This window comes from Euprymna scolopes, chromosome 6, assembly GCF_053919585.1.
Source record: "Euprymna scolopes isolate OS-2025 chromosome 6, ASM5391958v1, whole genome shotgun sequence".
Taxonomy (NCBI): Eukaryota; Metazoa; Mollusca; class Cephalopoda; order Sepiida; family Sepiolidae; genus Euprymna; species Euprymna scolopes.
In genome coordinates, this window is record NC_136487.1 from 149224679 (window position 1) to 149248280 (window position 23602).

General features: G+C 34.3%; 1 protein-coding gene across 1 annotated transcript in view; it reads left to right on the forward strand.

Annotated features, from left to right (window-relative positions):
• Positions 1 to 2005: 2005 nt before the first annotated feature.
• LOC145278276 (salivary peroxidase/catechol oxidase-like) overlaps positions 2006 to 23602 on the forward strand; it is a 45364-nt gene continuing 23767 nt past the window's right edge. The window contains exons 1-6 of the mRNA XM_080130569.1: positions 2006 to 2010; positions 4862 to 5043; positions 11181 to 11328; positions 13464 to 13678; positions 17787 to 17975; positions 22075 to 22117. Of these exons, the coding sequence (XP_079986695.1) occupies positions 2006 to 2010; positions 4862 to 5043; positions 11181 to 11328; positions 13464 to 13678; positions 17787 to 17975; positions 22075 to 22117 (782 nt within the window). The remainder of the gene's footprint in view (positions 2011 to 4861; positions 5044 to 11180; positions 11329 to 13463; positions 13679 to 17786; positions 17976 to 22074; positions 22118 to 23602) is intronic.

The window sequence follows — 23602 nt, forward strand, 5'->3', positions numbered from 1 at the left end:
TGTCGATTGAAAATGTTCACAAGAACAGCCTTTCTTCAGACTTATTAAATAAAAAACACTTTAGCACTAAAACATTATGGAAAGAAAACAAGCGGGAACACTTTACCTCTCTCGCATCTTTGCAAAGTATACATATATATATATATATATATATATATATATATATATATGTATATATATATATTATTTTTAAAATGTAATTATCCACTAACACGTGTTTCGTGGTCTACGACTCGTCAGAGTGGCTGTATCTAGCGAGATTCGAAATCGGGACCCAACGGTAATAAGCCTAAACCCTTACCCCTGGATCATCTGGCCAGCTGTCTGGATATATCGCGATTTACTTAGATGTTGTTTTGTTTTGGTTTTAGCGATATGTTTTGAATGAATTCAATTATTTACGAAAGTGCATTTTTATCTAAATGCGAGTTGGGAATAATTTTCCCTTTTTAACCAATTTGGTGCCCCCAAATGGGGAGCGGAAACACAACAATCGAATTAGTCTTTTCTTTCAGATAGATATAACTGCATAGGCATTATCAATTAAATAAATACAAGTTTAATGTCAGTTTTCGTATTAGAAATTAAAACGAAAATTGTTTTAAAGAAATAAAATTTTAAAAAAACAACTATATACTTTCAGCACACATTCTCCACCACTGATATGCAGAATTTCAAGTGTATTGTGAACAAATATCTTGCTGCCCAACTCCCTACACAGTATCCCAGTATCCATGTAAATTTGATTCCAAAAAGTAGTCCTCTCATGACAAAATGGCACTGTAACTTGTTTGGAGTGTAGCAAACATATATGCTTACGCCAAAAGTTAATTTGATATTATTATCAGGGTTAAAATTATAGCATTCAATCCAGGGCAACGTCAGGTTTTCTTGCTATTCCAAAGATGAGTCGTATTAAATCTTCGTATCTAGTGATGAAGAACCGGTTTATAGCAAGTATGACAGACAACCAACCGAATTTTCGTCGGACGAAGCCTCTTATAGAAAAGCGTGGGCATTTTCCTGAAGGGTTTTGCAAACAAAAGCAATAAAAAATGAAGAGGTTTTTTTTTTTTTTTTGAAGTTGAACAGCATTGTTTTTGTTCTTTGTCTTTTGTCTGGATTTCTTTAATTTCTCTTGTTTTTGCTACGATATCTGGCATTTTATGACTTTGCTCTTAAAAACCGCATGAGGACTTTGTTTTATTTATGTACTTCATCCGTATTATTATTTTATTTATTGTTTTATTTTGGAGAAAATTAAATGAAAACCGCAAGAAGGTGTGTGCATAGGTTTGTATGAATTTCTCTGTGCATGTCTTATTATAAATATGCACACGTGTATATGCGTGTATGTATCTATGATCAGTAAACATATGTATATGCATATGTCACGTAATACATATATTTATGTATATGTGTGACTGAGTGTAATGTGTATGTGAGTTTTATATACATGTGTTTGCATAAATATGCACAAGTGGTTATATGCGCATAAATGCATCAACATGTGCATGCACATATACGTGTGTGTGTTTATATAACCATTTTTATCCATGTATTTGAATACATATATATTTATATATTTATGCATATGCATTTATATATATATATATAATATATATATATATATATATTTTATATTTTTTATATATATTTTTATATATTTATGCGTAGTAATTTGTATATATCTATGCATAAAATAAATACTTATGAATATATATATATATATACACATATATATATATATATATATATATATATATATATATATATATATATATATATAATCGAGGTGCTTCAATTGCATCATCTTAGTGCCCCTTTTCTTTTTTCTTATTCTTTTCAATTTTTATTCGATTTTTATTTAGTAATAAATTCTAAAATAAAAAACTTGACTGGCTCCAAGTCGTGCCCCCTCACCTAGGTTCGATCGCCTATATAAGTCCATATTTAGAGCTGATACGATCGCATTCGTCTTCGGGATCGAAGAAAACTCGTCATGATGCTGTAAGTAAAAGACAACAATCCTTTCTTCGCGCATCCAAAACACACACACACACACACACACACACACGCATACACACACACACACACACACACACACACACACACACACACACACACACACACACACACATATATATATACACCAGCACACACCAACAAACACATGCAACGGTTTTGGGCAATCCGGCGATAGCTTTGCTACTGTCTAACTGAGTTATGGGTCAGTCTAGTCGTATAAGGTTCATATTATCGCGAGGCTTTGACCTAGCTGACTACAATATGATTTTTCAAGTCCAATGTAAACAAATTCTTATCAAACCGCTAACATAATTAAATTCTATCCAATCATCACAATCATTGCCAATCACCATGATCTTGTCTCTACGCTAACAACACTCATTACACCGTTATCCTCGAATAGCCTTTTGGCCTTAATAAGTATATTAGAAATTATGATATTATATCACCTTAAAAAGTAAACCTTCACAGGCTTTAACTTTTCTCAGAGAGGAGGACAACACATTGCTAATCGCCTGAGGCGTGCCGGCCACGGAATGTCGTTGAGGCGCCCTAGGTATTTTTTGTAGGCCAGAATAGCGTATTCTGTTCCGCTTGCTTCTTAAATCTACACATGACCTTGTGTCAAACTTCGTGTCAAGAAACAAAATGGTATATGTAGAATGGTTATTTAATTCGTTTTTTGGATACATTCGTGAACCAAATCGTTCGTAGGTCTCAACATTGTCTTCCGTTAAAATTAATACAAATCTTGTCAAGCAACAACATCATACCTCTTCAATGTCGAGGTCCGTCGATGCCGGAAAAAGACGTCTACGGTAATAGTTGGATCGCAAGACTTTGGGATTACCTCCTTGTTTCCTGTTTCCCTGGCTGTATTTAACCCGTAGAAGTTTAAATATAATGTGGACAGATGTCTAGCTGCTCAACTCCCCATAGTCCCCTGCTAGACACTATCTCAAATAATAACCCCTTACATTCCTAGTACCACCCTTCTTGTACTGGTCTAACTCAACTTCAGTGCGTCAACGTGATTATTCCGTATTCTTTTTGTATGACTAAAAATAATATTTTTACTTACATTTATTCTTATTGGTAAAATAAATATACGAATTCTTATTGCGGTGCCATCTCATTCACAGCTATGTTTATGATGTGTATGGGCACAGTATCTCGTAAATTCGCTCGAACGAGAGAGTCGCACTTTCAGTAAATGCTCATAGAGACTTTAAGAAATCTCAAAGAGTGATTGAATCAACATAAAGTGAGAGTCAGCGAGAGAAATACATTGATGACTATAACAAATGGAATGTATGCTCAGTTAATTATAAACTACATCTAATTAGAATTTGTTATATCGCGAATTTTGATATAACCAAAAAAATATTCTGAGGTGAAATAATTATACGAACAATGATTGGGGTAATTAAAGAAAGTGTATTGTACGAATAATCGATGAATACATCCTGTATAATATAAATCTCACCTGTCTGTTTTAATGTATGTATGTATGTATGTATGTATGTATGTATGTATGTATGTATGTATGTATGATAGTATGTATGTATGTATGTATGTATGTATGTCTGCCTAACTTTCGACAGAGGCGACATATTTTCCAGACATTGCTGTCGTTTTGAAGCTCAGCCTTCGGACGACAAATATCGAAATATAGGCTAAAAATTAATTCCTTTAACCTCAACTAAGAACTTTTCTACAGGGAGGGGTCGCTTTTTTCCCCGATATTTTCGAAATTCACGCCTCTTTACGATTGACTAGCCTTAATTTAAACCTTCCCCACTTCCGTTTTGGAATGGGCGAAACGTCAAAGACGTCACGTTTTTTTATTTTTTTTCATGTTCTTTTTCTCCTTCGCGGTACGGGTTCGATCCTGCCTGCCTACTACCACTTTTTTTTTGCTCCACATACACCTCCAATATATATATATATATATATATATATATATATATATATATATATATATATATATATATATATTTAAAGGAGATTAGAATAATAGTCTAAAGAGCTAAGTGTATTTTAATGTAACAGTGAAATTACTAGCTTAATTAAAATACAGGAAATGCTCGTTGTAATTAAGATATATAATAAGCTCGATAGTTAAATGTCCTAGAGCTAATTCAATATTAAGTAAAGTGATTTTCAATTTAAAAATTTAAAAACAAAAATTTTAATTTAAAAATCAAATTCTAATTAAATTAAAAATCAGTTTCATAAGAAGGAACAACAACAAAGTCAATTATCTGTACGATCGTTTCGGAAATCCGTGCTTTTTATTTGTGGTATACATGAAGTTATGTAGAACAATTATAACATAACAATTATAATATAACTATTATAATTTAAAAAAATTTTTTTTAATTTTTAAATTGAAAATCACTTTACTTAATATATATATATATATATATATATATATATATATATATATATATATTCAGCCTTCTTTTCATCGTAACAAAAGAGCAACGATTAATACTAAAAAATAAATGAAAACCAAGTTTTGAAGCGATGGCGAAGAATAGATACATTTTTTTTGTCTTTATTTCCTTCGTTTCTTTATTTTCTTCTTAATTTTTCTTTCCTTTTTCTTTTTTCTTTTTAATTATTAAAAAAAAAATTCTTGTAATTTTGCTTTATTTTTTCTTTTGTTTTCCCCATTTTCTTTTTTTCCTTTTATTTTTCTTCTTTATTTTATCTTTATTGTTTTATATTTCTTTTATTTTTCTCCTTTATTTTTCTTTTGTTATTTGTTTTTTTCTCTTTGTACCCGTCATTATTATATAATCTATTCTTTGTTCCTCTTCTCTTGTAGTCCTTGGAAGACTTTTATTGCCTGTTCAGTGTTACCATTTTTGGTCTCCTGTCTTACCCCCGTCTCCGAGTATGAACATTCGATTGCATACAGGACCGCCCTCAAGGCTGTGCTTCGCAGACACCAAAACACAGACGAGGTTTCCTCAGAAGAATTATTCACCAAAAAGAAAAAATATAATCGTATGTATTATTTTTATATCAAATTACTCTTTAATGCGGAACTATGGATGCCATTTTAATCATAATTGGATAATTTCACCAGAATCCATGTTCACATTAATTATATTCTACCGATGCGGGTTGAAAGCTTCTACCTAACAGGATATTACGTATTCTTATTCATCATGTTGAAAACTGTGATTATTTTCTTCTGGAACTTATTAAGATGAGATTAACAATTTATATTATTTGGATCATTCGAACTACTGTCCTCCTTTTGTTTGTCTTGTCGAACTCGGCGATCTGTATCTCTAACTCAGGAATATATAGAGAGAGTTTCGAACTGAACCTTATATTTTATCACCGGAAGTATATTGTTCTCTTTCCATCAGCCATAATCGAGTTAGAGTCCTCAGCATTTTTATTAATTTTATTCTTAGTCTATTGTTCATTTCGAAATTCGAAATTCTATATGGATTCTAGAGTTTGCACAAAATACACCTAAAACGTCGGTTACATCGGCCGAAATGTTATAAGAATAACATCGAAGATATAAAACAAACCGCTAACAATATGTATAGTATTAGCTTTGGGTAGATTATGTCTGCCTCCTCCTCCGAAGAAACTTTACATGGAATGTTAAATTCATAAGCTGTTATCATTATATTCCGGTTATAGTAAAATAGTCATCCATCTGATACTAGACAGGCTCCATATGGCTTAACTTTGATGATTTAAAGATAACCAGTGTGTCACGAGATTATCTTCTAGTCTGAATAATTCAAATTAGCAAGACCTGTAGAAATTCCACAGGGGATTCATTCATATATAATATATTGATGTTGGCATTCTGTAGATGTTCAGCGGAAATGGAGACGCTCTGATATTATTGTAGCGTGTTAGTTAAAACTGCAAAAGTATTTATCTTGGCTAGCAGGGACGCCCGGCGTAGCTCGGACCTAAAGTACGCTTACATATAATATTTTAATTCTTACAAATTTCGTAGATATTATTACAGAGTTAATGTTCTATCGATTTTTATATATGATAAAGCTGCGATTTCAAAGAAAAAAATATACATATGACTTGGGTGCATCAGCTTAAATGAAAACTGAAACCCAAACTTATGAAATATATATAACTATAATTCCTTTAGCTATAATCGAAACTGAAACCAAAACTTATGAAGAATTCTTGATAGAATTATTTTTTAAAAATTAATGACTTTAGTGGCATCAGCCATAATCGAAGTCGAAACCAAAACTTATTAAAAATGCTTGGTAAAATTATTTATAAAAAAAATAGATGACTTGAATACTATAAGCTATAATCGAAACCGAAACCAAAACTTATGAAGAATTCTTGGTAAAATTATTTATCACAAGACATGAAGTTCATAGAAATTAAACGACAGTCACTCGGATGTAAGCGTGGCATATAAAAAATAAATAAATAAATACGACACACGATATCCTATTAATATATAGTTAATACAAACAAGCAGAACCCATGGAAATTCTACAGTAGTTGAAAATTTTTAAAACACATCTTCTCTATATAAATAAAATGAACTCATTTTTCCCGTCTGATTTTGACCTTAATAGGATTAAAAATCAAGATATTTCATGCAAATATAATATGCACAAACGGCAGAACAATATCTGAGGTGTGTTATAGGCTTATTATTTCTCAAATTCCTCGATAATCTTAGATTTCTATACTTTTTCTGCTGAGAAGTCACGGCCAAAATCGGTTAAGATCAATGGAAGTGGTAAAATATTTTCTCTCTAATAAATTCCTCCTCCCCCTGCCACCACTTAACACGGTTTGGGGATCGTTCACAAGGAACAGTTGAGAAGAGAACACCGGTTTGGCTTCGTAGTTCTTTCATGTGAAGTTATTTAAAATCACTAAACTAAGCTGCAGTGCTCTGTGGCGTAGTGGTTAGCGTGCTGGACAATTCACATTATATTTTCACGTTCGCGCCGACCTACCGTTGTCGTTTTTTTTTTGTTTTTTTTTCCTAAACAACTGGAATGGACTTTTCTTGGTGGCCGAACTGTTAACGTTGCAGATGTTTTTTTTTTGTTTTTTTTTTCACACTTTATTTTCCTACTTTTACTCATGACTCCGGGTTTGATCCTTCCTACTTACCTACCATAACATTTTTTAAAACTCCCCCCCGCCCCGGAAACAAACACTCGGGCAACGCCGGGTACCCCCGCTAGTTATTAATAAAACGAATAAAAAATAAAGCAAAACAAATAACGACAAATTTAAAACAATTTTTCAGCAAATTCTTTTTAAACCTTTTAAAGCTAAAAAGAATTGATTTAAAAAATTTAGATTATTTTTTTCAGTGAAAATTAAATGCACAAAACATTGTTTTGTTTTTTTCTAAATAATTTTTTTATAAATTATAAATTATAAAGGAATATTTTTTGTTATAAATTATAAAAGAACAGATGTCAATTCACTTGCACATGCTTTTCAATTTTAAAATAAAACTATAATGATAAAATAGTTTCCTCTCAATATGACTTTTTGAAAAATTATAAAATAGCCAATTTGAAACCGCAAAGGACAGCTATGTTTTTTGTTTTTTTGTTTTAATTTTTGGAGAGGAAATGGTTTTAATGATTTTTGACTGATAAAGAGCCACTATAGAGGGAGGTAATCCGTTTCTCATTAATTAATGTTTCCGATTATTTTTTTTTGTGACACTGCACATACCGACAAGTAAATTAATATTTAGATAATGCAACTATTTTGATCTGTATGTTAAATATAGATATTGTCTACTTTTCTTCTAGCCACGATTAGACATGCATTAGTTTTTGTCTCGTCATGAATTGGCATGACAGATATCCATTTGTTTTTTTACTACGAGTTGCGTTTGTACTGTCTTTAGATAATAGATACGAGAGATTTAAGATCTAAACGCCTTTATCTACCTGGACCTTACATTTTATGTGTATTTACTAAGGTTTTAGTCGCAAATGTTCGCCTGAGCTCCAATTTATGACCCTCCCTTGCCAAATTTTCATAAAAATCACTCGTCAAGCCAAATTCCCCCACTCTTTATCGGTGCCTAAGCCTGAACGTGGATTCCATGCACAGCTTCTTTTCTAGAACTACCTATTTGTCCGTTCCGCTTGTCTGTTCAGCTGACTACAATATTGTCGTTTCAAGTCCAATGTAAACAAGTTCTTATTGAACCGTCCTCGTAAATAATGTAATTATATACCAAATTTCCACAAACGATTGACTCAATGACTACAATACACTCATTAACCCTTATCCTCGAGTGGCCTCCGGGCCTTGATATGTGGTAGCGCTTTTGTAAAAAAAAAAAATGACTTCTAAACTCAATTATTTCGTACTAGCGGGACCTATGTTCCGATGTTGCGGGTAAATTGGAAAGATTTCAACCACCAGCGGTAAATTGACCGGACCGGACATGGAAGATATATCGATAAGTAAAACTATGTTCTTTATTAAAATAAAAAAAAAAGGACTGAATAATAAAACAATAAAATGAACAGTGAATTAATGGATAGTCCTTTTGCAAAGCAATATGCATAGTAGTTTATAAAGCTATTGTTCTTCCATTGTGAATATAACTTTTATTTGTTATTCTTTTTATGAGTATTATTAATTGAACAAATGCGTAAATATATACGTATGACACGATTAATCCCACCAATCATTTTATTTTAATGGTGAATGCTCTGACGAACCACAAGCACTTGTACCCCTACAATGTAAATACCCCTGATAAACCCGACAAGCAGACAAATCCCACCCCTACACAATAGAGATCCTTAGGTGTAAGAAAGCCTTTTATTCCAATAGCTTCTTCCCCAGAACTGCGAGACTTGGGAACTCCCTTCTGGGATTCTGCTTTCCCAACTGCACTGACATGCAGAAGTTCAACTGTAATTTTAATCTTGCTGTTCATCTCCCTTTATAATATCCCTGCAACTTATGTCCCCGATAGTAAGCCCCTACTTCAACGTAGCATTGTGCCTTGTTCGGGGTGAAAACTGAATAATAAAAAAAAATCAGCTATCGACTAAACTACACGTGACCATAGCTGAACTAATTGTCGTACACCGTGAATCATACTCATTAAATCATACTCATTAAATCGCCGTATATGCCAAATCTCTACTTATATATAAATCATTTTGTCTGCGTGTGTGTTCTTTCCCTATGGACTTCGGAATGACTAGGCCGATTGTTATTATATTTCACAAAAATGTACTATATGTGGGTGGAAGTGTTCTTAGATAGATTTTATATCAGAATGTCCCTGATAAATATCGAAAATTGTTAATCTATAATCGAAAAATCTGGTTAAAGAAGGAACAGACTAATTTTGAACAAAGTTAATACCTTAAAAAATCGAACATCACTGGTGCATTTGAGAAGTTTATCACCACACAATCAGAAGGACCCGGCATAAATCAAAAGCGCGTTTGAAATGAATATTTCTCTTTAGAGCATACTTGAACCATAATACATGACTTTTGCATTTCAAAGTTTAATTCCTGTCATCTTCTATAATATAAATCTCACCTGTCTGCTTAAATGTATGTATGTATGTATGTATGTATGTATGTATGTATGTATGTATTATGTATGTATGTATGCCTAAAGGTTTCGACAAAAGCAACGGATTTTCACAAAATTAATATCGTTTTTAAGAACGACCCTTCGGCTGACAAATATCGAAAAATAGGCTTAAAACATTCATTTCTTCACTCTCAACTGGGCAGTTTTCTACAAGGAGGAGTCGCTTTTTTCGCAGATATTTTCGAAAGTCATCCCGTATTCTCGATTAACTAGTCTTAATTTAAACCTTCGCCACTTCCGGTTTGGCGATGGACGCAATGGTAAAGACGTCACGCTTTTTTTTTTACATTCTTTTTCTTCTGCCTACTACCATTTTTTTTTTTTTTTTGCTCAACACACACCTCCAAAAACCCGGGCAACGCCGGGAACCCAGGCTAGTTTTATATAAAAATAATTTTTATAAAATCATCAGTAGTTTCATCCCGGTGCACTACAATGGGTTCCCAACTAGAGCATGCAGTGAATCGAGTTGGTTTTAAAAAATGGGCAATTTCATCGATTTTGATGAAAATAAACGTACGGTGTGGAATATTTGTTGAATCGCGGGCAAGGTTGTGTCTCCCTGCTAATCAAATATAAACTTTATTTAAAACTGATATTATTTTACAAGAGAAATATAGTCATTGAAGAGAAGTGTGGTTATTCATTTTTTTTTATTATTCATTAAAAATCCATTTGAAAACTTTCATTTTACATTGTAACAGAGCCGCTGATGGATATTTAGCAGCGATGGTTGCATGTCCCATATGCAAATGACTAAGCCGGTGCGCGAGATGATGGTGGTAACACATGTTGATGCGAGAGAAACTATAAAAAAAATAGGATTCATGCCTTGTTAGAAAGTACCAGTAATACATGCCTTTTGTTAAAACTGAAGAAAAAAAAACGAGTCAAATTTCTTCATTTCGTTTCCTTTCGACTGTCTCAGACACATCGTGTTGGGTCCGAGGGTTAATATGTAACCACACCATTGAAAAAGATTTCGTTACAGTAAGTGTTGGGACGATTAATCAGAATTGAAATCAGGAATCGGGAAAATCAGAACTTTACGGGGTATGGAAATCGGTATCAGAATCGGAAAATGTGTGCCTATTTTCCAATGACAAAAAGGATTCCTTTTATTATTATTTGTTTGTTTGATGTTTTTTTTTAAATATCTTTAACTGGTGGTAATAATAATAAAATAATAAATAGTTATTTATTTAACTTTCAGTAAAACTAACATCTATAGATCACCCCCTCAACAAATGTGTTTCTACGTTTAAGAAAATGCATATGCATTTAAGATGTGTTTTTACGGTAACCGGGACAAAATAACCATTTCATAGTTGAATATTTAGATATTTATAAAGAATCGGAATCAGTAATTGTATGGAACCGAGAATTTAGTACGGAATCGGTAACTGTATCGGAATCGGGAAATATTTTGGAATCGTCCCATCACTAGTTACAATAATGCGTAAACATAAAAAAGTGTTCAAAAGTATGCCTTTCTTTTCTTTATCTTTTAATTATGATAGCGTCTACGAGTGAAGAAGAGGCTGAACAAGTAACATGGCTGACCCTTCCAATGAATGGGCTTGGAGTACCAAATTACGGAGATAATGACCTTCAAATTGCAGAAATTGGCCAGGTTTTCACTGAAACGTCTAGACGCATTCTCGAATTGTAAGGATACTTTTTTCATCCCATATTTGATTTGTTAAAAGATACATGTTAGCTTGTTTTGTTTTTCTTACTCTCGTTCTCTCTCTCTCTCTCTCTCTTTCTCTGTATATATATATATATATATATATATATATATATATAATACAAAATATATTTTAGTCATCGACATACAGTCCTGTTTCGTTGTTTCACAACTCATCAGTACCGCTAGACTAACACCTATCCCAAGCCAAGGATCGAACCTAAAACCGTCGTGATGAGAGTCGGCAGTTCTACCCCCTGACTACGGAAGCGGGGGCCGTATTTAATCTGTCCGAATGTCTATTTAAATAAACATCCGTCCGCCACTCGTAAAGGGCTCAAACGTTTGTTTGTAAACAAACCGCGAGCTTCGCATTTTTTCAGCTAAATTAAGTAGCGAGTAAGATTATTTACGATAGTGCTCAACCCAAGAGGGGGGGGGCTTTTATAAAATATATTTTAGTCATCGATATACATATATATATATATATATATATTTATATATATATATATATATATATACAATATAATTATATGAATACAACTTTCTCTGTATGTATGTGAATTCGTTCCTTATAGACTCCAAAACAGCTGAACAGATTTTCTTTAAAATTTATAGAACTTTAGTGTATAAGTCTGAGAATGATCTTAGTTACTTTTTATCTAAGAATACCCCCGATAATTACCGATAATCGATAATCGAAACAGCTATTTTAATTTATCTATCATCGGTAAAGCCATTTTTTTCTATGTCGTCATTTACCAACAATGATAGAACAACAGGCCGTGAAGATTCTACAGTGAGTAATTTGATAGCGTGTTTTTTTTGTTTTTTGTTGTTGTTTTTTTACATGACGTGGTCTGTAAGTTAAAACTCCGCACGTAAATGTCTTAAGTTTTTTTTTCGTTAACTGAAAAGAATTTTATAAGACTTGAAAATTTATGTGTTTTTTTTTTGTTTTTTTTGCATGACGTGGTCTGTAGGTTCAAACCCCGCACATACATTTCTTAATGTTTTTTTTGTTTTTTTTTTTTCGTTAACTGGAATGAAGTTTATATAAAATAATTTTATAAAAGAAACAGTAGGTTCTCTTGAGTGCAATGTTGAATAACATATTTTGGACTAAGTTACTGCATGGAGGCATGTGAAGCTTCCTTCCGGGCGATTCAGGGATTTGATGATAATAAAAATATAGGAGTGTGAAATATTCGTTGATTCAATCCCGGGCAACGTCGGGTCTCCCTGATAGTATATATATATATATATATATATATATATATATATATATATATATGAAAAAATACATGTGTATATATGTGTGTGTGTGCGTGTGCGTGTGTGTGTGTGTGTATGTGTATCGTTGCACTGTGCAACAAAAAATAAATTAAAATATTATGTGAGAGCAGAGACTTAATAGGTTGTGCGTGCAAATTTTATGGAAGAAGAAGAAAAATAAATGAAAGACGGATGGGAATACAAATAAAATAAAATATTTACAATTATGTAAAATACATGTACAAATGCATAATTGTAAATATTTTATTCGTATTCCCACCTCTTACGTGATATTTTTTATTTGTTTTTTATTTGTACAGCTCAACGATGAGTTTGTTGGCGAAAGGGGCCCTTCGGGTTTGCCGACTATTTTCTTTAAAGCAATTTATAAGTTTTATACCGTTAAACCGCTATATATATATATATATATATATATATATATATATATATATGTGTGTGTGTGTGTGTGTGTGTGTGTGTGTGTGTGTATGCATGTACGTATATATATATATATATATATACATGCATACATATATATATGTATGTATGTATACATATATATATATTTGTATATATATATTTGTGTGTGTGTGTGTGTGTGTGTGTGTGTGTGTGTGTGTGTGTGTGTGTGTGTGTGTGTGTGTGTGTGTGTGTGTGTGTGTGTGTGTGTGTCCACAACACTACTATCACGGTATTGACACCTATAAGTGTGAAGATTTTGGTTCATATGCGTCACATGGCTAGGGCGTAAATTTGTAGAGGAGTATGATTTTTGCTTAGAGTGTTTTAATTATCGGTATAATCGTTAACATTAATTAACAATATTTTTGCATTTTAGATTAAAAAATAAGATGATATCCACGGCGAACATTCTCCCAGCGATTCAACCTCCTTTCGAATTACAACAAGAATGTCCATTCAGTGCATCGTTGGATTGTGATGAGACTTATCCCTATCGAAATGCCGACGGCTCATGCAACAATCTTCGGAATCCATTTTTTGGAAAGTCAAGCACTCCTTTTGAACGATATCTTCCCGCCCTTTATGATGACGGTGAGTACAATATAGAAGCATTTGAAAAACATTAATTGAAGGTAGACATTTTGTTTTTCTTTTTAATGGAAATCGCGTGAGACAAGACATGAAACCACTTTACGTAAGGAGATAATACGAACTATAGATGATTATCGCAAAGGCGGAATATGCCTATTGGTCTTTGTCTTGAAAATGTCAAAGTTATAGGTAAGGGAAAAACAGTCAGCAGAAAAAAGTTCCACAAATTTACGATTCTTAGGAAGAAACTACTGGAATAGTAAATTGTGGAGTCCACATCAATACATTTCTCACCAGCTCTTGCTTGCTCCTCTGGCAGTAACCGGCAAACCATAGACATGGCAGGTAGGTTGCCATAAAGTTGCTGCTTTGTGGGATGCTCTTGCCAAGATATATTTAACACTGTTCAAAGCACATCGCCTGATTGAAAAAAATATTAACTTTCCATTAAACCACTTCTCTGCCCCCATCTATTTAATAAAATCAAAAGTAAAACCTTTAAAATGTTTGGCCATGTCAAACGATCAACCACTGGCCTGTCAAAGTTATGTTTTGAGGGTATGTTAGAAGGCAAAAGATGAAAAGAAAAAACAGGGAGAAGGTGGAGAGAAAATTTTGATTGGACGTCTCTTAACAGTTGGGCGTCAATCAACCAACTTGTCCTCGATCGGAATGAATCGTGAAAAATATGTCACGTGAATTCGCAATCCACACCAAGCGGAAGATGCGGCTCGTGATGATTCGACCATCAATTTGGCATAACGTACTTATTCTAAGTAAAAGTGTTATAACTTTTGCCTGTTTTAACAAGCTAAAAAAACATTCCTCGGTGTTATTTTTTACCGCTCTGGACAAGGCGTTAAACCTCTTGATGTAAGGAGCTAACAGGAACAAAAGATGATTATTGCAAAGACAGGGAATGCCTTATTCTTGAAAAGATCAAGGCTATATGCAGGAGGAAAACAGTAAGTGGTAAGAGAATTACACAAGTGTGAAGTTTTTCAAAAGAAGCTACTGGAATAAAAATCTGTATTACAATGAAGTATCAAAACGGTGAATTGATGAAGACCACTAAACCCCAAAATCAAACGAGCTGAAACAAATGATGCATAGAGTAATTGAGACAAATATGAATAACACACGACATAATTCTTTTTTTTTTTTTTTTTACTCATGTTCATCTTTAAAAAGCATATCGCCACTTGGACGTAAAGGGCTACTATTTGGGGCCATGTCTAGGAAAGATTAACAATATATTTGAATTCCAAAGTCTAGCTGTTCGAGGGAAGAAACTATTAGAATAGAAATCTTTCTGGCATTTAGCGACAACAAGAGTGAAAGGGTAAGGTATCTATGCTGAGCGGGTTAGTCGGGGATATGTACGTCGAGGGGATACAAGTGAAACAAGTTCATCAGAACACATTCCATTAAAATATTTGTAAAATAGGCACAGTGATGCAACATTGCGGCGATGAGACAGGGGCTGGAGCTTAGTTTATTAAGTGGGACCGATTAGATTGACAACTCTTTTTTTTTTTTTTACTTTATCTAAGAGGGAGAGGTTAGTGATAGATGCACCAGCCCAGATGTGACCAATGCTCCATGCATAATAATAATATTTATAGAAAAGACGGACACAAGCAATATTACATTTGTGAAAAAAAGGTTGCAGTAAAGAAGAAATTACAAATACGTTTCTGCATTTTATTAAGAACTTACAAATGAGACAGAATTTTACATGATTACTGTACAACATATATAGTTTGATAGTAGATTTCTTATCATAGGGAACAGCCTCGGTTGTGAGAAAGTGTTTAGAGCGATAAAGGAAACTGACTTTATGGGTTTTATTTGATGAAGCATTTTCAAAGATGTTGGAACAAGTGAGGGGGACGATACCCGTACATGTAGATAATGTTCATATTTTAAGAGGCTGGCGCGATATAAGTAACAATAGATTTAAATTTGTCGGAATCCGAACATTCAAATATTAGATGCACCTAAGAAAATTTCGTTCATTATATATCTGACGTTTCTGAAATAGATGACGCAACGGGGTTAGTGAATAAGTTGAGAATATTATTTCCTTATCCTTAATTGACCATTTAATATGTTATAATTAGGGCTATGACAACAGCATATTCTCAGGTATATATCCATTGATATCTGATACGTTTTTATGTAGAGTGATGTGGTTCTTGATTGCTTAATTGTGTCTAACTGTGTCGGATATATACTCGAGAGCCAAAACAATGAAAAGAATAGGCTTTCGTTATAGCTCTAGTTATAATGTTTTTCTTTTGTCTTTGTGGATTTCAGGACAAGAATTCATCTAGTCTGGTGGAGAACCAAAGTTCATGTTATTACTTGAGGTAACATCACTTGGAGTGGGTGCACCCTTCCTCATGAAAGCTAGCGTGGATTAGCCATACGGAGATCTTATTTGAGTCGCGAATACTATGTCATTTTGAATATTTAGTCAGGGTTTACTTCTAGGGAAAAGTATCCTGATACAAGGTTGCCCTCAAACATCCATGACAGAGTCCAGTAGGCCAAGTACTTTACATTAAGTATTGTGTGTATCTGCATGTATATATGTTTGTTTACGTACGTATCTATGAAATTTTAAGTGCGTTTGTGGGGTTACTGTCGTATAAACGGTCGGATTTCAATCCTGGCTTGAGGTAGTTGCCTTTCTAGCCGGACTGATGAGCTGTGAAACAGCGAAACAGTACTGTATGTGGATGACTATAATGCTCCTTATCTTGATTTGAGCATATTGAGAAGTGATACACGAATTACCATTAGCGTATAAGTGATGCTTTTTGTGTAAACAAATCGAGCAGAGGTAGTTCGGATGATGTCCAAACATCGTAAAACTCATGACCCACGCAGCAGCCGCCAATAGCGTAGTGATTAGGAGCCTTAACTGTCGTACAAACCTGGCTTGAGGTAGTTGCCTGTCTAGCCGCACTGATGAGTTGTGAAACAACGAAACAGTATGTATGTGGATGACTATATATACACACACACACACATATATATATATATATATATACGTATATTTCTGTGGAAATATTCTTTATTCACTTATATTTCTCTTTTATATATATACCAATCCTTATTTAATAAGCTCGATGTAATTACAGAGCATTTAATGAATAAAAGACACAAGTTTATATTTCAAATTTCATAATGTTGACCAGCTTACAATTTATTCTTTTCATTCAGTTTACATTTATAATTCTTGGCAGTAGCACAAAATCTATCATCGTATTATTATATCAATCAGTGAATCTATTTTGCCCTTTACTCATCAGAAGAAATGGCAACAATCAATCCACCGAAAGAAAATGAAATGCGTTTGGACATGATTAAAAATTCGAAAATTGGAAGAGAAACTGCAAATATCTTATAGTTTGCTTACATTACGCCATTATATAAATTTTTGTTACTGTATATTCAGGAATAGATACAAGATTTAAATTGTTCGGAGTACGAACATTAAAATATTGAGTACATCTAATAAGATTTCGTTCGGCAGGCAATTTAAAATGGATTCATGTTGTTTTTCTTATATATTATTAAATGAGTAATTTGATTGAAAATCTAGTTTGCATTACACATTTAAAATTTGAGAAGTGTGCTCGAAATATAGCAATATTCTCTGAATAAGTGAAATCAAAACAAGATGGCGAACGAATTTGACCTGATGCGGTATTATTTTCATTATTCAGAAATTGCTGGCACATTACTCACTTGATTTTAAATAGAAATGATTCTTCATTTAATAATATACAAGAAAAACACAGACATAGTTTAATGCCTATACAGAATTTTCTTGTCTTTTGCTCTGGCCGCGACCTTTAACATTTGACCAAAATCAAATCGGCAGAGTCTCTCCCATTTTTGAGAATGGCTTTTTCACTGTTTATCTGAGGTATGTGCAGTTTTAGGAGGTCCACCTTGCCAGGCTTTGTCTTCTTCCGTAATGTTAGCAATCTGTGATGCGAAAATTATGTATCTTACTGAGTAAAATATTCTAGTGTAATGGGTGACGTGCTGAGTACGTATTAACTTTTCTCTCTTTCTTTTATTATCTTTACAGATATTGATGCTCCGCGAGGCAGTATAATCTCAGGTTCTGATCTTCCCAGTGCGCGCATTATAAGTACAAATTTCCACAGCTCAAGTAACTCAGATGAATGTCAATATGAACTCGTGCATCTTTCTGCTCTCTTTGGAATATTCCTCGGACATGATCTGTTTGATTTTCAGACATTTCCAATCTTAGAAGGTAAGTGGAATTAGAACTCCTGAAACTTTTATTCTTTGTTTTGTGTCTTCGACGTTGGTGGTTATTAGTGTGTAGACCATTAATCGGAATCGGAGTCGGGAATTGAAAAAATCGGAAAATTTTCTGGTATCGAAATCTGTATCAGGATCGGAAAATTTGATGCATTTTTCCGAGGCCAAAAACGATTCTTTTCATTTTTTCTTGTCTTTTTTATTTATTTAATAATTTTTGTTTAAAACATAATTTGATATTGTTGATACTAATAATGAAACAGTGAAGACTTCTTCATTTTAAATTACCGAACAAAAATAAAATCTATATATCCTCCACCTAAGTGTATTTTTACGTTTGCGGAAATACATGAACATATTACACATGTTTTTATCGTAATCCGAAAAATGCATTTATAATTAAATACTTAAAAATTTGAAAGAATCGGTATCGAATTGATAATTGTATCGGAATGTAAAACCGGATAGGTAATTGTAGTTGAACCGGGAAAAATATTAAAATTATCCCATCGCTAATGGTTATGATACAACTTTCACTTCTTTATACCACCCTTTGCATTATCATTGAGCTCTGTGAATTTTTTTTAAATATGTGATTATTGGGCAGTACAAGACAAACAAAACAGTTCTGTATTGCACAATCAGCCTTTCCACATTCGCAAATAGTTAAGTTCATTTTCTGATCTCATCCGGCCATAGCAGGTTTAGATCGTTACATTCCTATGCTCGGGCGGTTGATCGCACTCCACTGAATACATGTGAGATAAGAGAGGTGATATTCGCATTACATTTCCTTTTGTTTATATTAGCAATCAGATCTATTTGTGATATGTTGGTAGACGCAGGATATGGCTTCGGAAGTTTCTCCTCGATTTAAGTCGTTTAGCTAGACTAGTTTTGTAGGGGGAGTTTTATTTTATTCGTCTGTTAACAAATCAAGACAGAGAGAAAGAACGAGATGCAGTAATAAAGGCATATATTATAGAAACAATATAAAATAAGTACAGGAGACACACGAACACTAAGAGTGTGATAGATAAAAGGAATAAAAGTATCACATAGTGAATTAATTGCAAATTCCAGATAATTAGAATACTTCAAATGTTTCTTTTTCAAACAAATTCAATCTACAGATTGATAAATATTTTAGCATGTATTTTATTTGATCAAAAGATATAGAAAAAAAAAAGACTCAGTTAAACAACATTTAATTAAGCTCTTAAATCGTAAAGAATAAGTTTTCGTAGTATTTATATGGTTATATGGCATCGTAGTCTAACGTAAACTTGGCCTTTTGGTCAAGATCAAAGTGTAGTATCTGTTCCGGCAGATACTGCAAGCTATGACTAGCTAGGACTAGCTATGACTAGCAAAGACCAGATGTGGGGGCAACCCCACATGCCTGACCTTACTTGTCAAGGATTCGTCACTTGACACTCAGCCCAACAGGTGAGGGGCCGGGAACCGGCCAGCACCTGTTGGACTGAGGTACACCGCCTGGGTAATACCTAGGAGGTCCACCCTCCCAGGCCTTGCCACCGGGCTTTCCGGTGGGGCAAGTTTATTGCTTGCTGCCTGAGGCGCCCCGACCGAGGAATGCCGACGGGGTTACTCAGGCAATTTTTAAAATTGCAGGAGTGCCCCTCCTTTAGGGGAGCCTGCGGGGTTCCCACTTTCCGGCCTTGTGCCACATTTTGCTGATGTGGGCAGCAAATAAATATCAATCCCACATGCCTGACCTTTAACCAGCTCCCATTTCCCACCTCTCGGAGCTGGTCCCCTTTTTCCCTTCCCCCTCCCTTCACTCCTCACATTAAAAATTGGCCTTGTGCCTAATTTGCTCGGTGGGGGAGCAAATAAATACCATCTGTTCCGGCAGATACTGCACTTAAGATAATTTGTACCAGTCAATGGAGGGGAAACCCTCTATACTGGGACAATTATTTTTTTTGGTAACCAGAGTGCCCCCTTTTTGCCTACTTTTAGGGGAGCTGGTTTTTACCTCACATTAAAAACGGCCTTGTGCCTAATTTGCTCAGTGGGGGAGCAAATAAATACCATCTGTTCCGGCAGATACTGCAAGCAAAGACCATATGTGGGGGCAACTCCACATATAAGACCTTGGTCAATGTAGGGGCAACCCTTCATACCAATTGTCACTATCCAGCTCCCCTACTCCCCGGGGAGTTGGTCCCCATTTCCCCTTCACTCCTCACTTTAAAGATCGGCCTTGTGCCTAATTTGCTCGGTGGGGGAGCAAATAAATACCATCTGTTCCGGCAGATACTGCAAGCAAAGACCATATGTGGGGGAAACCCTACATATAAGACCTTGGTCAATGTAGGGGCAACCCTTCATACCAATTGTCACTATCCAGCTCCCCTACTCCCCGGGGAGTTTTCCCCATTTCCCCTTCACTCCTTACTTTAAAAATCGGCCTTGTGCCTAATTTGTTCAGTGGGGGAGAAAATAAATACCTCAAAGTGTAGTATCTGTTCTTCAGATGCTGCACTTCCATTTCTTGTTCTCTCTCGGTGGCGGATCAGTCCTTCACGATTGAGACAATTTTTTTATTTTTGTACCTTTTCTCCACGTTAAAAAACGACCCTGGTGTCTAACTCTGTCCCGTGGGGAGGCATAGTAAATAGGTAGACAGGGAACCATACTTTTCAGGTAATCGAGCATGTACTCATCTCGACCTGCGTAGTTGGAAACGGATATTTATGCTTGTTTCTCAAATCTCCTTGAAGCGATTTGGGTAGCTCCATCCAGAGGATTTGCCGCGTACTGACCGAATGCTTAAACGGTGCGACGGTCCACCATAATATCAGATACAGAAGAACTCCAGGACACAGCATTAAAAATTAGTAACAAAATACAGTACAGTATATAATACACATGTATATAATCAAATTACATCATAAATAACACCGTAAGGCGGGACCGGAAAAACATCGTATTCCATATGATAACCTGAAGAAACCGCTTCCTAGCGCCACCTATCTCGGTGTTCTACTCTATAGTTCTACGATGTTAGTCCATCATGGTTCCAGCGGCGAACCCTAGAATCTGCAAGGTATCCTGTTTCACTATTCGAGGCTAAGTTTTCAACTGACCTAAGCATTGGTTTTTCCAGGGGCTTGTTCAATGACTTTGTCGATAAAATCATCTGGGCGACAACACTAACCATGACCGAATCAGCGAAAACGTCTCGAAAGGAGAGTTTGCTGCGGAAAGAATACATTACAGTCGGAACGAGCAACGATATTTGAGATGAACTTCTGCTAACGAACACAGAAAATGCGAAGTAAATAGAAGTGATCGAACCTTTTACGCTTTTGTAAATCGCTTGCTCACATCGGACAGGTTTCATGACCGTACAATAGTATGGTGCGTAAGAGAGATGTGGGTGTCACGTCACATGGATCAAAAAGAGAGGGAAAAGAGCTCGTTGGGAAGCTTTGAAGCAAGCTACTCATGCAGAGACTTACTTAAATATTTATCGTAACTGAGGAGTGAAGTACGGCACAATCACGTTGACATGCCGGTTGTCACCAGATCACCGATGTTAAGAAACGTCGAGCCTGACCAGTACCAGATTCGTGACCATTTGGAAAGGCTAGGCGCTGTATGTACCTTCTGCGAAGGTTGGACGTGGAGCCAGCACCCTCATCTCGAATAAAGAACTCTTCGCTACAAAAGCATCTGCCTATGCCCCTCTAGAGTCTCAAGGCAATGGATGGAGGAGCAGGTGTCTGTAGATCAAAATGCTCTCCTCCGCTAACAGACAAGAAATGAACGTCAGTATTTTAATAAATGCCCATTTTTTTTAATTCGAGAATATTCTGCTTTTCTTCATGCAGTTGTGAAACTTTAATTCTAGGTGCCTCGATTACGATCACAAATTGATAAAAGTTGAGATTTAATTGTGCTCTTACTATTTGTCTGTGTGGGTTCGTGTTACTTACAATTCATTATACCTCCCATTAAGAAGGCCATAATCTGACAAGCGTTACTATAATAATAGATGTGTGGAATACTTGGAATTCATATTACATTTCAAAGGAAGCTTTGTTGTTCTTTTTCAGGTGCCCCAGAAGAAGAAACTGATTGTTGTATTTGCGGTGTTTCGTATGTTGACATTTTCAACTAATTAAATCTTTCGATTATTCATTGATTGATAAGATTAGCATCTGTTGAATTTTGATATGCAATGCTTAATTAATTAATTTATATAATTATATTTAATACCTTTCTGTTCTCTAATATATATATAACCCATATGTTGAGCTTTTTTAGTAGATAGAAAGATAAATGAATATATATGTGTGTATATATATATATATATATATATATATATACATATATATATATATATTTCATTTACAGAAAGTTTAGATAAGTCATAAGTTTTTTTCAATTTTCCCCCTTTTTCCTCTTTTTCCCTTTTCTCCATCATCCCTTCTTTTGCTTTTTCCTTCCCCCCTTTCTTCTACCTCTTTTTTCCTCCTCTTTCTTTTTCCCCGTTCTCCTTTTCTTTTCCTTTTGGAGGATTTAGCATCCAAAACGCTAAACGGACTTTTAAACAAATTTTTTAAATTTTATTATTTTGATTATGAGTAATTCATAGAACGAGAGTGAAGCGTGAACTCGTAAGGTATCTATATGATTCCACTTCCCGTTCGAAAACAGATGAGTATTGGCTGAAGAGAGCTTAATATAGGTAGCTACAACGGTCCCGTATTATCAGGTTTGAAACTGACAGTACCGATGACTTATCTCATCTAAACTTTCTGTAAATATAAATAATACGCTTTTATTGTCGGATTTTTTCTTATAACAGCACTTTGCTGAAATCCTTTTTTCCGAAAAATATAACTAATTATATATATATATATATATATATATATATATATATATATATATATATATATATATATATATAATTATTTACTAAAATAATTAATAAATACCTACAGACACTAGTATTTCATTCTTTCGGGAATCATCAGTGCAGAGTGTCACGATTAACACCAGTCAATAGATCGGACCCGGCGAGAGAAGCCATCACTGGCTTCATTAGCAGGGGCCCAATCCATTCGGCTACCGTTAACTGCGAGAAATATTGTTGAATTTAAACATTTATTTTTTAAATGCTTTTTAACATCTGTCATAAGTGATCTAATCATTATATGATTATCTTGCATAAGAGCTTAATTGACCGACTTTAATTCAACTGAAGTGCTCAACAATAAGAAACGATTTTCTTAAAGGAGCTGACATAATTATTTACTATAATAATTATTAAATTCCTACAGACACTAGTGTTTATATATATATATATATATATATATATATATATATATATATATATATCTGTGTGTGTGTGTGAATTTAATAATTATTAATAGTTTGTTATTTGCCAAAATTGGTGGGAACCAAGCCGCTGCTAAGCTACTTTGGACTTGACCGACTGAGGATTCAACTCTCTCGCGTTCTTCATTACTCTTTTACAATAATTCCTGGCAGTCTTAAAGGCGGCTTTAGTCTACGTACATCTGTTAGGTTGGAAGAAATGTAAATAGTGATTTCTGTGAGCAATGGCAGCAGCACATT